Source organism: Micropterus salmoides, unplaced genomic scaffold, assembly GCF_014851395.1.
Source record: "Micropterus salmoides isolate LMB-PRFRI ecotype aquatic unplaced genomic scaffold, ASM1485139v1 Ms_hic_scaffold_21, whole genome shotgun sequence".
NCBI lineage: Eukaryota > Metazoa > Chordata > Actinopteri > Centrarchiformes > Centrarchidae > Micropterus > Micropterus salmoides.
In genome coordinates this window covers 24,941,846-24,958,966 of record NW_024041262.1, presented here as the reverse complement: position 1 = coordinate 24,958,966, position 17,121 = coordinate 24,941,846, and the positions used below count along the sequence as shown (strand labels likewise).

The 17,121-nt window shown below is 39.9% G+C and overlaps 1 protein-coding gene across 1 annotated transcript; it reads right to left on the bottom strand.

Annotated features, from left to right (window-relative positions):
- Positions 1–1,967: 1,967 nt before the first annotated feature.
- On the bottom strand, positions 1,968–3,973 carry LOC119916272 (ecto-ADP-ribosyltransferase 5-like). The gene is given in 4 exon segments (XM_038736231.1): positions 1,968–2,530; positions 2,533–3,142; positions 3,606–3,705; positions 3,840–3,973. Coding segments are annotated over 3 exon segments (819 nt in total). The 5' UTR covers positions 3,684–3,705; positions 3,840–3,973; the 3' UTR covers positions 1,968–2,399.
- Positions 3,974–17,121: the final 13,148 nt, after the last annotated feature.

Sequence of the window (17,121 nt, the reverse complement as noted above, 5' to 3'; positions counted from 1 at the left end):
CTTCTGTCTCCCACCAGGCACTTGAATTAGTGGAGCCAGGCGATTGGGCATTAGTAAGAAGTATAAAGAAGAAGCACTGGCACTCGCCAAAGTGGGAAGGACCTTTTCAGGTACTGTTGACCACCCCCACAGCAATTAAAATAGCTGAGAGGTCTACCTGGATTCATCTCACTCACTGTAAAAAGGTCATTTCTGCTGTTACAAGCTCCAACAAGGAAGGCAAGCCAAAGTCTGATAATAGGGTGGATTCAGACGTTTAGAACCTGGATAGGCCCGAAAGTCAGTGAAGAAAACCACGGGCTGCCAACCTTAGTAGGTGAGCAAAGCGGGAGGAATGGCCCATAAGGCGTGGATGGTAATGCTGCTGACGTACCTGGGGGTTTGGCCTCTACCTGTATCAGAGACAGGGTTTTGCCAAGAAAACAATTATTACACACATGGACTACAAGTGTGCATTCCAACGAATACCAGCGTGTCAGTTGTGATCCCCTTTTCTAGTCTCACTAGTAAGGGCATAAAAGGCAGTGAGTACGCCACCTATACGTGGTATATGACAAATGATCAGAAAGACAGGAAGTCATGGTGACCTCAGCCCTAACATCGCTAACAGTCCTCGTTGTGGTTCTGACCTTATGCGGATGTTGTTTTATCCCCTGTTTGCGGACGTTTTTGCATCGACTCAGTACCACCGCTATATCACCTGTTGAACACAGAATGTCTCAGTTGTATCCACTCTTAGGTGATATGGATCACTCGAGTGATAGTGATACAGATAATGAGGATAGATTATGAGCGTGTCTCCTTTGTATAAAATACAACATAACTCTGAGTTTAAACATATTTGGGCTCATAAAAATGACCTTGCAGTCGAAAATCTTGAAACGAAGTGACTGAGCTCAAGTGAAATGAGAATGTGAGCAAATATGTGATAAACAGGAGGGAAATGTTGGAACCAGTATGTATATGAGTTATCTTACATTTACACTCGCTCATGCAATCTGAAACAAGATATATATATATATATATATATTCTCCAGACGTGTACTAATGCAAGTGTGTAAGTCTGTCTGCAGAAATGTACTGACAGGAAGTCTACAGCGGATGGTGTGACTGAAGGAAATGACATACGGAGCAGACAACAACAACAACAAAATAACAGCAACCCGAGTCCTGGCCCTGAGGAGCGACTGAGCTTAACGTACATAGTTCCTGGAACAATACTGTACAATAATGTATGTCACGTTGATCACGTTTCATGTTGCTGCTGCACCCCCCTTTCCCTTAGAGCAGCAACATGCATGTAACTAGGAACGCCCTGAATATAATAAAAAGAGAGGAAACGGAAGAGATACCTCAGAGCGGTTGGAGTTTGTAACTGAGTACATCTCTGTCCGTTCTCCTCGCAAGTAAAAAGCCATTAACTCTCGTCTTTCTTCCTTTCTGCCCAACACTGTTTTTGATAGACTTAAGTGCATAATGGTGGTTTTGCAGGTGTCACCCATTTAAGACAAACTCCATAATAGGATTAAGAAATAACAAAAAACAGGCACACATCTGGTTTTAATCTGAAAACTACGAGGATACAACATGTAAATAAGGCAACTGTGGAGTTAGCGGAAGGCAACCCACCCAAAACATGGTCGACTTCTGTGTACAGCGTTGTACCTTAAAATTCTAAAATGCCCGAAACACCGTCAATGTGAAAATGGACAAAACCCTGACCGCCCAGTATATTCTCTCCAACTTTGCCACTCTGTTTGAAAGGATAAAAATTTTATTTGATGATGGGGTTCACTGAAAGATTTTAAAAATGTTCCATTTGGAAAATGATTGTCTTCCATTATCTTTGACTGTAACAGAAGCACCAGCTATTAGTTTTAGGTTTCAAGGTCAGTGTATGTAATGAAATAAACATTACACAAAGAAATAAGAGCATACAAGCAATAATATTGCATTAAGCAGTTTAATGATAGAATTCACTTTACAAAAGCAGGAATTTTTCCAACAAATTCAAGCAACTTATCAAAAATGTCTTGTACACAGTAACATGTTGCTAGAGGACTGCGTAAAACAAAAGCCCACAATGATGAAACAAACTCTGAGCAAGTTATAGATTGAAGATAATGTTTAGATATGTTATATATCATAATTAATTAAGTTGTGAGAGCGTTAAAAGGTTTGAAGATGGCAGGATGTTTTTTTCACCAGTTGGAGAAAAAACACTGGACGAAAGAGGGTATGAAGGTAATACTAGATATTTTAATAAGTAAATTAAGCAAAATATACAACTGTAGGTGTGTATGGGTGTAAAAGACAAAGAAACAAACTGAACAGAATCAGTCGGCAGGCCAGGAGAAGGAGCCCCGCATGCTCAGGTGTGTTGCATCTCACACCAGGTATCAGCTCACAAGCATGCACTTCAGATTGCTCTCCTGCCCTACACTTTCCACTTCATAGACAATTTCACAATCATTCAGACCTTGAATTGTACTCTGACCATTAGTTGTCTTAGTTATTTTGAACTTCTCATAGGGGGAATGAGCACTTCTTCTTCCTCTTGATCATAATATGAATAATTTTTCAAATAAGCACCGTAACAGGTCTTAATTTTAAAGCAGGTCTTGTTACCAAAGTCTTTCAAGTTTGTTTTGAGAGAGCTGGAGGCAAATGACCCAAAGCGAAATATGTCGTTGACTTTGCCAATAAACACAACTTTGGTTCGTCTGTAAGTAGAGTAACACAGTTTGCCGGATTGTTTTAAGATCTGTATGGCAGATGTCAGCAGGAAATGTAAAGAGTGAAATTTGAATGAGGAATTGTAATTCCTTCCTTCTGTCCGGACTGCATCATTAAACTCCTTGTACAAACACCTAGATGTATAAACACAGATTGCTTGCATGTGATCTTTGGTTAGATTCTTATCCTTTTTATCTCTATTTCTTAAGCTATTTTCACTACAATTTTCTGCTTCCTGCCAGGCGACTCTAAATCGTGACGCATTCTTTTCTTCCTCAAAGTATGTCTTGTAGATTTTTTCTGCCATTTCTTTGTTGCAGCCGATGTAGCTGTCATCAACTGACTCTGTAACCATGCTCAACGTGGTGTTCATTTTGGCATCTTGTAGAATTAAGTTGGAACGGATCTAAAGGGGGAACAATGGAAAGATGAAGAGAGGTCATTAAATGAACAGACACTGTTAAAACAGTTCTTTATTTTTATGTCTACATAAAAACCCGGCCTTGATGACAGCATGTATGTCATTGCAGTTTTCATGTATCCAAGCAACATTGCAGCCAAAATATTTAAGCTAACACTTGCACAATGTCACTGTAAATAACAGTAGAACAAAAGGTACCCATGCAACAAATGCTATGTGCAAAATGCAGGGTCTGTGCTTATAACTGGTGCCTCAACCTATTTGATTGCATATAGAAGAGCTATTAGCACAAATTAACTAAATTGTATTTATGCTTAAATGCACCTGATCTCTAAATTAAGAAAATTCATTGCTAAACCTTTTCTGATGTGGTGTTTTTTAAAAGTAATTTTGTAAACACCCCTGACATTTTGGGAATGTCCACTGATTTTTCACATGTTCCACTTACCATCATGGAGTCTACAGGCAGCATCCAGCAAAGGAGCAAACACAGTGGAGCAAAGACCATCATGTTTCCCTTCATCATTGCAGGCAGAAAAATAGTTCCTCTATAAACGCACATACACAAAAAATTCTACAATAATGAACACTGTGTTACGAACATAAATTAAAACATTGGCATGGTAAATGCCAAAATGTCCAGAAATTTTATATCAAAAGTTAATTAGAAAGTTAAACTCACCAGATTTTGATCAGACTACTGGTCCTCAGCATGTGTTCAGGACTAATGGTCTACTATATATACCTTGCATTCGTGAATAAGAAAGTCACAAGTCCTCACGCACAATTTGCACATTTACACATCCAAACTATGTGGGCGGACTGCAGTTTCATAGCATGAGTGTGCTTTTTTATGAGTGTGTGTATGCATGTAACATACGTGTTTGTGTGGTGTGTATCCATGAACACTTATTCACAAGGTCGTGTGCATTCACCTGTGTTGGGTTTATCTCCCTAGTCAAGGAACAGTTTATTCAGAACCAAACGAACAGCCTGAAAACCAAAACCAAGTAATAGAATCACAAATGCACAAGTAAGCCAGTTTACATTAAATGCTAGCTGGCTGTGTCTGCCAGCATTAAACCAGACATAAATACTTATCAGTATGTTTTAACAGAATACTTCTGGTCATTTCAGTACGTTATATGAATCCCAAATACTTGCATGAGCATGAAGCAGGAGGAAACTCTGACATGACTAAAGGCCTTAAACTTTTATAGATTTATAAAGAAATTAGTTTTGTAATGTTTTAAAGATATCTCTTATCAAAGATGTTCTATGACACATTGTCAGAAGGGAAGGACTCATCTATGTGAGAGGCTGTAAATGTGTGAAGATGCTTCACACATTAACAGTCTCTCCTCACTCACACACACTCTAACCACAACCACAAGCTCACTCTCCAACACTCAAACCAGTCAGCACTCTAATCTTATATCTTCTTCACTGAGGGAATAAACTGCTACGGTGCAATAGTAGTAATAATGAGCAGCACTGCGCACTCCCGCGTGTAGTGGGGGCTTATGTTCTTAGCTGTTACTTAACTTTCTTGTAAATGATTATGGCAGGATAATAATGGCGGACTTGAAACAAACAAAACACCCTACTCTGCCTCTGATTGGCTGACAGGTTTAAGCTAATTGTTTTCAGTAGTGGCTTTCACATGAAACTAGGTTGTTTCTAAAAGAGGAATGACTGCAGCTTCAGAGAAATCACACATTCACAACTCACTGTGTCATTAAAAAGAAGTCATTGTGAGAAATGGTTCACATTTTTCTTTTGTTTTAATTAATTACTTAGTTTACAAAATGTCACTCTTACTGGAAATACTAACACCTGCACATTGGGACTGAGGAAAAGATCACATTTGATAACATCTGTAACTTGTTAAAAATTATAAGATTTTGTGGCCGATCCAGTTACACCACATTCTGCTGACTGTCTTAAATTCTTAATAGTGCAACATATTTTATGAGCATATTGTAGTTTTTGTAAAACCTTTATTAAAACATTTATTCATTTAGCTGGTGCTTTTATCCAAAGCGGCTTACAATTGCTAATTTATGTAAGGTCGCACGCCTCTGGAGCAACTAGAGGTTACAAAATTACTTCATCTTTAGCATTTAAATTAAAACAACAGGCATAACAATGATAATACGATGAAACATAAAGTATGTTCTTTGCACATTGTGACTTTCCAACTAACATTTCTTATTTCTAGGGGTTCTTAAATTTTCGATTAAGAAATTAAACTTCAGGAGAGTTGAAACAAACATGACAATTCAACTAACAAGAATTTCAGAAATTTCACTATGCAGCTTTTGATATTATTCTATATTATTGATATATTCTGATATTGCAAGTAGTAAAGTAGAGTTCCAGTTCAGCAGTAACTGAAGTCTACCAGAGTGAGTGTACAAGTGCTGGTCATATAATTAGAATATCATCAAAAACTTGATTTATTTCAGTAATTCCATTCCAAAAGTGAAACTTGCATAATGTATACATTCATTCCACACAGACTGATATATTTCAAGTGTTCATTCCTTTTAATTTTGATGATTATAACTGACAACTAATGAAACCACAAAATTAGAATCTCAAAAAATTAGAATATTGTGAAAAGGTTCAATATTGAAAACACCTGGTGCCACACTCTAATCAGCTAATTAACTCAAAACACCTGCAAACGCCTTTAAATGTTCTCTCAGTCTAATTCTGTAGGCTACACAATCATGGGGAAGACTGCTGACTTGACAGCTGTCCAAAAGACGACCACTGACACCTTGCACAAGGAAGTCAAGACACAAAAGGTCATTTCTAAAGAGGCTGGCTGTTCACAGAGCTCTGTGTCCAAGCACATTAATAGAGAGGCGAAGGGAAGGAAAAGATGTGGTAGAAAAAAGTGTACAAGCAATAGGGATAACCGCACCCTGGAGAGGATTGTGAAACAAAACCCATTCAAAAATGTGGGGGAGATTCACAAAGAGTGGACTGCAGCTGGAGTCAGTGCTTCAAGAACCACCACGCACAGACGTATGCAAGACATGGGTTTCAGCTGTCGCATTCCTTGTGTCAAGACACAGCGTCAGAAGCGTCTCGCCTGGGCTAAAGACAAAAAGGACTGGACTGCTGCTGAGTGGTCCAAAGTTATGTTCTCTGATGAAAGTAAATTTTGCATTTCCTTTGGAAATCAAGGTCCCAGAGTCTGGAGGAAGAGAGGAGAGGCACAGAATCCACGTTGCTTGAAGTCCAGTGTAAAGTTTCCACAGTCAGTGATGGTTTGGGGTGCCATGTCATCTGCTGCTGTTGGTCCACTGTATTTTCTGAGGTCCAAGGTCAACGCAGCCGTCTACCAGGAAGTTTTAGAGCACTTCATGCTTCCTGCTGCTGACCAACTTTATGGAGATGCAGATTTCATTTTCCAACAGGACTTGGCACCTGTACACAGTGCCAAAGCTACCAGTACCTGGTTTAAGGACCACGGTATCCCTGTTCTTAATTGGCCAGCAAACTGGCCTGACCTTAACCCTATAGAAAATCTATGGGGTATTGTGAAGAGGAAGATGCGATACGCCAGACTCAACAATGCAGAAGAGCTGAAGGCCACTATCAGAGCAACCTGGGCTCTCATAACACCTGAGCAGTGCCACAGACTGATGGACTCCATGCCACGCCGCATTGCTGCAGTAATTCAGGCAAAAGGGGCCCCAACTAAGTATTGAGTGCTGTACATGCTCTTACTTTTCATGTTCGTACTTTTCAGTTGGCCAACATTTCTAAAAATCCTTTTTTGTATTGGTCTTAAGTAATGTTCAAATTTTCTGAGATACTGAATTTGGGATTTTCATTAGTCTGTTTAATCATCATAATTAAATGAAATAAACATTTGAAATATATCAGTCTGTGTGTAATGAATGAATATAATATCCAAGTTTCACTTTTTGAATGGAATTACTGAAATAAATCAACTTTTTGATGATATTCTAATTATATGACCAGCACCTGTAAACTAGTTTATGGCAGCTGTTTACATATTGTGGTATGGTAAAGTGATACTATAGAGTACTGTTAAGTCACATAGTTGAGATCAGATGCAATAACCAAAGGGCAAGTAAGAAAGTATTCCTGTGTTTTGTATAACCACCAACTGCCTTAAACCCTTGACTTTACATGATTAACGCTGTTCTCATTTGAGTCCAGTCAGGAAATAAAAACCCATAAAATGTATTGTGTGTTTGGCCTCATCATTCCTGGCCTGGCCACATAATTAAAACAAAAGAAAAATGTGAACCATTTCTCACAATGAGTTCTTGTTCATGAGACGCTGGGAGGTGAATGTGTGATTTCTCTGAAGCTGCTGCAGCGCTGTCAATCCTGTTTTAGAAACAACCTAGTTTCATGTTAGCTTAAACTGTCTGTCGGAGTTTTGGGCCTGTGCAAGGCTCTACTCCACAGCCCCTCCTCTATTCAGTCTGGTTTAATCACCCCAAATGGTCTGGGGACAGTCACCGTCACTATGGGCCTCTGGGTGGGATGAGTTTGACAGCTGAATGTGTCTTTTGTGGTAAGGGGCAGCGGGGGGGGCAGTGCTAGATGGAGGACTTATCTCTGCGGCTGTTGGGGTAGAGTGAGAGCATGCATGCAGAGAGGGGGTGTGAGGTGTAAACAATCACGTGGAGCACACTGCACAGCGTGCTGGATGTTAGCAGCCAACATGTGGCTTCCTTGTCTGTTGGGGTGGACCCCATCAGCCCTGAAGTAGGACGAACGGTATCAGAACAAATTAAAATTGTCAATAAAAGTAAAACCGTGGATTCTGCAGGCCGACTGGAGCCATTCGTGGAGGGAGAGGAGTAGCGAGAATTCTTCAGCCCCACGATTCAGCGGGGCCAAACTAACAACAATCCATGATGAGACAGTTTCGGCCTATGCATTTATTATTTCTTGGACTTGGATTCAAACTATGTTTGAAGTGAATATGTTTGAAGTAGCCATAGTAGAGTAACAGTCTTATGAAGTAAATGAACATATGAAGAAACTGTTACTAGCTCAGTGCTGTGAAACAGCCTTAAGAACGAGACTACACCAAAGGTCATATGTTACCAGTGACATGTTTGATACCTGAAGTATGTTTGGAGAGGCAGAATAAATCCTCCTGCCTTGAAGTTAACACCACCTCAATGTGTGTGTATTCTTTATCACAGTCAGATTGAAGGACCTACTGCCACCCTGGCCATCAATCTAGGGAGGCAACAGATTTTGGCGCCTCCTGGTGGACTGGTGCTAATCCTCCAAGTTCTGCGGTATCCTCATTCCCTGTTTCCTGAGCTGATGGACTAAGCGACAGACTTATGATATACATATATATACACAGATGGCCACTGTACAAGAATTGTGATGGGACATCCAACAACGGCTTCATTGGCTGACCAGCTCTGCCAACAAAGATCTACTGTACAAGCTTGCAGTATCATGCCAAGAAGAGGTGGGACAAGCTTTTCCAAGCATGGAAGCGACAGATGTGGAACTCTTTGACTTCATTGTTGACTTGAGAAGTAAACGAGGGATCTGGAGGACCAAAGGCTGGCGCGCCTGCTTGTCTTTTGTGACCTCATTGATGAACTGCATTCGCCTCAGACAGCTGATGGACATAGTCAAGCATCTGGTGAAGAGGACACTGATCTGCTGCCAGAGACAGAACCAGTAGTGGTAGCACCAATAATGATTAAGAGCCACTGGGTGCTGTTTAGGCATGTTTTAGCCAGATAGTGGTTAGGTAATGGTTTCTTGTAGCTTTGGTTAGCATTAAAGAGTGCTAAGAGTAATGGGATGAACAAGATGTGAATATGCTTGAAAGTAGTTATTACCCCAGATTATGTGTAAGGTAAAATACACATGCTTATCTCTCTCTCTCTCTCTCTCTCTCTCTCATATACTTCCGGTGCGGGTGTTTGGCGTGAGTGGCAGGGTTGAGTGAGATCTGAGCTGTGTGTTTTCACTTAGTATTATTTACGGGGACTTTTGTTCTTTTTTTTCTGCATGGTTAAAAGTAAGTTTGTGACCTAGGTTTTATTTGTTGCGGTTATTGCGCGGGAAGAGATGGCGTCTCATGAAGAGATGCCGTCTTTGTCCTTGCATAATGGCTTCAGGTGTGTGCCAGAGGATGGCGTCACAGTGGAAGATGTGCTTATTTCGTCTGGAGGGGAAGTAGGACACGAGGATATAGTGTCTGCTTCTCGTATGAATAAAGCTGTAGTGGTGTTCTTGAAAGAACAAAACCTTGTTAATCGTTTAATCGAGAATGGCCTTGTTATAAATGACACCTTTGTTCAGGTTAGCCCGTTATACGCGCCGACAGTTAAAAATACGGTATCGAATGTTCCACCTTTCATTCCGAATGAAGCGTTGGAGCGGGAACCAGTACGTTTTGGTAAATTTGCCAGTGGTTTCAAAACAATTGCGTTAGGCTGTAAACACCCGTCTCTGAAACACGTCAAATCTTTCAGAAGACCGGTGTTTATGTTTCTAGACTCCCCTGAAAACACGCTGGATGTTTCATTCCGAGTACGAGACGAAGGTAAAACGTATATGGTGTACGCAAGCACTGGTAGCTTAAGGTGCTTCGATTGTGGCGATTTAGGGCATAAAAGGTTTGTATGCCCACACAGAGAGCGCGCACCAGAGGATAGGCAGGGGCCCACTGTCTCTGGAGAGGGAGATGCGGCGGTGCGCGAGCGCGCGGCTCCAGAGGAACACGCAGGCCCAGCTGAGGTGAGCGATTCTGGTGCGGCGCCGTCTCCAGTGAAGTACATGAGAATGTTGTGACTAATGTGTATGAACGTCAGCAAAATGAAAATATTGCAAATACTGTTCAAAATATCAATGCTGATGAGCAGCAAGATGATGGTGTGGAAATTGCAGGGCCAAGCAGGTGTGAGTCTGTTATGTTGGCTACAAGAAAAAGAGAGTTGTGTTTCAGTAACGATGGTAGTGCAGTAGATGATGACAATGCATCTGACGAAAATGTTTCTCTTCTCGATTATGAATGTGATTCCCAGGGAGGGTCTGTATGTGGACTTGACGGTGATTCTCAAGATATGTCTACCAAAGACCCCTCTTTATATACATTAGAGGAAATTAATGGGTTCCTTGATGAGACATTTGGAAAACAAGTAAACATTAAAGAATTTTTCCCTGATGTAGGAAAATTTGAGAGGTCAGTGGCGGTTCTTCAAAAGACTGTGAATCTTGATCAGTTGAGTGAAAAGAAACGTTTTCGTTTAAAGAAACATGTTACAGTCATTAGAAAAAGTAGAATGGGGGATAAAAAGAAGAGGATGAAAGCTTTTTTGTAAACGTTTAGCCATGCATCAGGCGGTGTTCTCTTCTTTGTTTCTTCTGTTTTTTTCTGCTGTTGTCTTTTTTCTCTCCTCCCTAAACTTATATATGGATCTTTTGAGGGTGGGTTCATTAAATATTAATGGTGGGAGGGATAGTCACAAACGAGTTTTGGTGTCTGAAATTATGCAAGACAAAAAGTTACATGTCATTCTATTGCAAGAAACACATAGCGATATGGATAATGAAGTTGAGTGGGGAATGTGGTGGAAAGGTCAGCATGTACTTAGCCATGACACAAATTTGAGTGCTGGAATTGCTGTTCTTTTTTCTCCAGCCATAAAAGTTAGTATTGAAAAAACTGAAGAATTTGTAAAAGGTCGCTTGTTTCTTGTAAAAACTATTATTGAAGGGATGAAAATTTATTTTATAAATGTTTATGCACCGAATGTAGGAAATGAGCGATTACAGTTTTTTATAAAGCTAGCTAATGTCTTAAAGCAGGATTTTAGCGATGGTGACATTATTATTGGTGGGGATTGGAATTGTACTGAATGTTTCAATGTTGACCGTAATAATGTGGAGCCTCACTTGCTTTCATCTAATTATTTGTCAAGATTGGTGAAAGAGGCTGAACTTTTAGATATGTGGAAAATTAAGCATCCAGCAGATAAACAGTATATGTGGGTTAAAATTTCTGACAACAGAGTTAGTGCTGCTCGCTTAGACAGAATTTATGCTTCAAAAAATTTTAATAACAGGATTATTGATTGTGTTATTTCTCCGGTAGGTTTCTCTGACCATCATCTGGTTAAGTGTTTATTTGAATGAGAGGGTGAAAGCAGCTTTGGTGAGGTCACGCTTTACATCGGTCACTGAAATGGATGCCCCAAGTGCTTTCTTTTTTAATTTAGAACGCTCAGTGTCGCAATCTAAGCAGATGACATGTTTACGTCTTCCAGGTGGGAAGATTACAAATGACATTATATGTGAAGGTCTTGTAGCATGCAAACAAGACGAATACCACAACGCAACAGTCCAACCAAAGAAAACCAAACTAAATGGAAAACCAGGGAGCCGGCCGCAGGGAGGTCTGATCTGGTCTTGACAGCAGCTCCTTGCCGAATGAGAAAACAGTCCCAAATACTCTACAGGGCAATTATCCCAGGTGCTCAGAGCCACTGCAATCAGCCCCTCCTCCAAGAGAGAGAGAGACAGGCCACACTCATGACCCCACAGGGCGTCACACCCCGAAAACCCAAATCGGTCGGGCTCTAGTTGTAACCATATAACAGATTACATGTTTGCAGTATATGCAATACGTTCTTTTGCACAAATCAAAGTTTTGTATATTTCTTTATTTCCCATGTACACTATATTTCTTGTTGGATCACATGAACGGCCAGGCTGGGCCAGTTAAAGCCTGGTCCCTGGTCCCCACCTTCACCAGCGTTTCTCAAAAAATACTCTATTAACTTTCTACTATAGTCAATAGGTTTGCAGTCAAAAACTTCTCGGGAGACGGTCAAGAGTCGGTGCAGAAGAATTTATTCCAATACAGGATAAACCTGTACAATATCCCTGCAGGTTGGAGGATGGTGTCAGTCCTGTGGTCTGCAGACAGCCTGATATATCCTCTCTGGCTGGTTTGCCCCCTCCTCTCCTTATGGTGAACTTCTTATCCTCTGCTGTCATGCTGCTTACACGTGTTGTTTTACCATTTAACACTGTTTTCCAGCTGTCATTCATTACTATGTTGTTGATTTTTCTATATTTTTGACATTACTGGATAAGAAGTTCTAGGTAAAAAGACGATCCTAACTTTATACAATAAAATAACACTTTAAAAGATGACAATGTAGATTGCTCTAATAATTAGTGATAACAATTTAGGCTATAATGCACAACATTCTCTTTTTGCAATAATGATATATATCCAATTTATGATGGAAATGTTTTTTTTAATATAAAGGGAAACACTGACAATTCAAATATATCAATATAATAGAATATAATGTAGTGATGCTCTTAGGCATTCTTAATTGCTTTTACATATGTTTCCCATGTAGATCACCTTATTTAATATCATCTCCACACACATGATTTAGTCATCCATCCTCTTTTGTGTCTTTTGTTTGGGGAAGTAACCTCTTTAAAAGTTGTGGCACCTTTTCACCGAAAGGAAATTAACACACACACTTGTTTCATGCACTGAGAGTAGCCAACGTGACAAGACTGACTAGATTAACAAGCCGAACTAACAGGACTCTGGATGGCCTCCATTTTATCATCTAGTTATCTAGTATATAAAGTATTCCTTTGTATAGAAATACACTTGTGATACATATTGCATAATATGTATACGTTGAAATGAAATCACTTGCATGCACACATTGTTATGGTTTTCAACAAACACTTTGATGTTTATAACAAAAGTAATATTTAGTGTCAACATAATACTCATCATTTAGGGAAGAAATAAGGCAGGATAGGATATAAGGAAATGAGGGAAGGATGCAGGGATAAGTTAAGGAAGAAAACAACAAAAGAAGAAGGGATGGGAAAAGAAAGTTGGGAGGAAGTATGAAAGAAGTAGGAGAGTAACAGTTCTAGTAATGTAACAAGGAGTTGACCTGATTCAATGCATTTTTTTGGCACCATCTGATGGTCATATCAATAGTTACAGGGTTAGACAGCAGTAAGTAAGTAAAGTATCAGCTACTATGCTTTTCACAGATTGCTCACATTAAAAGATTGTTCAAGCCATGAATTATATTACCAGAAAGGAAAAATACCATTTTTGTATGATTTACATACTGCGTACTTTAACGAACTCCTCCTAGAGAATGAGTCCGACCAAAGTGAAGTTCCATGCTTCGCCGTGAAACAGGAAGTCGTCGTAATCTAACTGTATATGCTCAAATCTGTACCAGACTTTATGTGCTTGATAACTGTCCCACCTTGAACACATATACATGCCATTATTCTGTAATTGTTGTAGCGCCAAGTGCGCAGTAGCGCCACAAAGAGGACACAGGAAGTGATGATTAACACCTTTGTGCAGCATCCAAAGCTCGTGGCAAATTCACAGCTTTAATTTTCTTTATATTTAATATTTATACCATTATATTTATTTCTTTATCTACCTTCTTTCTATTGTTATTTCTATTCCTTATGCCTTAATGTGCAATGTGCAACTGTAACACAAGAATTTCCCCTCGGTGTGACAACGAAGTATTTCTGATTCTGATTTCTGATTCTGAGCTTGTAGGGATGCAAGGCAGAGGCAGCCATCTACATTTGCATCAATGGATCTGCCGTTGTTTGCTTTGTAATGTTTCTATTTCGATTTATTGTTGTTTTACTGATACTCAAGTACACAGCTTCTCCACCGTCTCAGTCGCTGTAACTTACTTAACCCACGTTTTACACAATGCATAACGACACAGGCCAACAACACAGAGGAAGTCCCATTCACTAAATTAAAGTTAGTTACTGCAGTCTAACTGTTATACTGAAGTGTGGAAACAATCTCATTTATAATAGTCTAGCTCACTAGCCAACATATTACGTGGGCTTAAAGCAGTCAGTGTAACATTTTCATGCAACAAGCATGGATTAGTTCAACATCAAGCTAATAAAAGATATTACTGTAACATTGCAGTGGTAGTTTACAGATCTCATGAGTTCGAGCATCCACACAATCACATGCTTGGATAGGTAGTGCTTGCAATCTGAAACTGCACTGTTTGATGCAAGGTTCATTGTACCCTACAATACAATGGTGTTGGACTGAACAAACAAAGGATGTTTTAGATATTCTTAAAGCCTTAATAGTAATAGTAATACAGAGGGAGAGAAAGTAGAGGAGAGAGGAGCTCAGTGCATCATGGGAAATCCCCTGGCAGTCTAGGCCTATAGCAGCATAACTAAGGGATGGTTCAGGACTCACCTGAGCCAGCCCTAACTATAAGCTTTATCAAAGAGGAAAGTCTTAAGCCTACTCTTAAATGTGGAGATGGTGTCTGCCTCTTGAACCCAAACTGGAACCTGATTCCACAGGAGAGGAGCTTGATAGCTGAACGCTCTGGCTCCTAGTCTACTTTTGGAGACTCTAGGAACCACAAGTAACCCTGCATTCTGGGAGCGCAGTGCTCTGGTGGGGTAGTAAGGTACTATGAGCTCTTTAAGATAAGATGGTGCCTGACCATTAAGAGCTTTGTAGGTAAGAAGAATCATTTTAAATTCTATTCTGGATTTTACTGGAAGCCAATGCAGAGAAGCTAAGACAGGAGAAATATGATCTCTTTTCCTGGTTCCTGTCAGAACACGTGCTGCAGCATTCTGGATCAGCTGAAGAGTCTTAATGGACTTTTTTAGCTAATAGATATAACTGAGTATCATCTGCATAACAACGAGTGTTGCGTGTTTCCTTCATGACTAACTTTGGCGTGCATGGAGGACTCATTAACATGCACAAACTGAAATCGATCTGATAAATAAGACTTAAACCAGCTCAGAGCGATTTCTTTAATACCAATTAAATGTTGCTGACTAGGGGTAAAACTTCTTTAAGCAGCCTTGTCGGGATGGGGTCTAGAAGGCAGGTTGATGGTTTAGATGAAGAAATTATTGAAGTTAGTTGGTAAAGATTGAGGGAAGCAAAACAGTCTAAACATATATCTGGTTCTACAGCTGTTTCTAAGGTTCCTGAGTTTAGAGATAAGTCGGTGCCAGTTGAGGGCAGGTCTTGGTGAATGTTGTTTCTAATAGTTAGAATTTTATCATTAAAGAAGCTCATGAAGTCGTAACTACTGAGAGCTATGGGAATACTTGGCTCAATAGAGCTGTGACTCTCTGTCAGCCTGGCTACAGTGCTGAAAAGAAACTTTGGGTTGTTCCTATTTTCCTCTATCAATGACGAGTAGTACGCTGCTCTGGCATTACGGAGAGCCTTCCTATAAGTTTTAATACTATCTTGCCAAATTAAAGGAGAATTTTCCAGGTTGGTGGAACGCCAATTCCTCTCAAGTTTCCAAGATATTTGCTTTAATTTGCGAGTTTCAGTATTATACCATGGAGCTAACCGTCTTTGTTTTAGTATTTTCTTTTTTAGAGGGGCTACAGAGTCCAGTGTCATTTGCAGCGAGCCTGCAGCACTATCAACAAGATGATCAATTTGGGAGGGACTGAAACTAGCATAGGAGTCCTCCGTTACTTTGTGACTTGATAATGAATTTAGAGCTGATGGAATCGCATCCTTAAATTTAGCTACAGCACTATCAGACAGACATCTTGTATAGAAATTTTTGCCCATTGGCGTGTAGTTCAGCAATACAAACTCAAAAGTTATCAAACAGTGGTCGGACAAAGAGGGATTCTGTGGGAACACCACTAAATGTTAAATTTCAATACCATACACAAAAACAAGGTAGAGGGTGTGATTAAAACAGCGAGTTGGTTCATGAATACTCTGAGAGAAGCCAATGGAATCTAACATAGAGATAAACGCAGTACTGAAGCTGTCATTCTCATCGTCCACATGAATATTAAAATCCCCTACAATAATAACTTTGTCCGTTTTAAGGACTAAAGTTGACAAAAACTCTGCAAATTCAGTACGGACCAGGTGCTCGGTACACTATAACAAAAAGAATTGGTTGCAGTGATTTCCAACTTGGGTGTGAAAGACTAAGAACAAGGCTTTCAAATGAGTTATAATTTAGTTTAGGTTTAGAGCTGATTAGTAGGCTAGAGTGGAAGATAGCTGCAACTCCACCTCCTCGGCCTGTGCCTCGAGGAATGTGAGTATTTATATGACTGGGAGAGGTGGATTCATTTAGGCTAACATATTCTCCATCACCCAGCCAACTTTCAGTAAGACAAAACTAATTTAAAATTAATTTACTAGTACACCTTTAGAGGAGAGGGATCTCATGTATGAGAGTCCACATTAAATTATCCTATTCTTTTGCACTATTGCGCTGGTGGTTTTAATTTTTATGAGGTTTTTATGCGCATCTTCTGTTTATCTTTGGGGGGCAGACACCGTCACTATAGTGTTTTGACAGGTAACTCCTGAAATGGAGGAGCAGAGAAGTGTGTTGGCCTACTGGTCTCAACTCTGGATTGTCATGCATTTTGTCCACTAACAAACTTGGCCAGATTTCTAGAAATGAGAGTTGCTCTTTCCCAAGTGGGATGGATGGTCTCTCAGAATCAGACCAGGTCTGCCAATGTTTTACTCAATCAATCAAGTACTTACTGTATAAATATTACAGCAAAACGGAGGCTACTTAGTATCAAAAGTAAAAGTACTCGTGCAGAATGACCTGTTTCATAGTGGGAGTTTTGAATTTGTTATTATTGGCTTACTATTTCAATAGAAGTTGCTGATAATCTGATTTGGACACAGTTGATAAAAATATTTCCCTCTGACATGTGGTGGAGTAGAATAAGAAAGTGGCAAATGAAATAGGCTACTTTAACAAGTAGAACGTTAACGGGTAGTACTTGCAAGTAGTCGCTTACAAAGTTAGCCTACTTTCCACCATGCACAACTTTAATCACATGCAGCACACACACCTCCACCACCCCATCATCCCCTCCTTCCTTCTTATAGA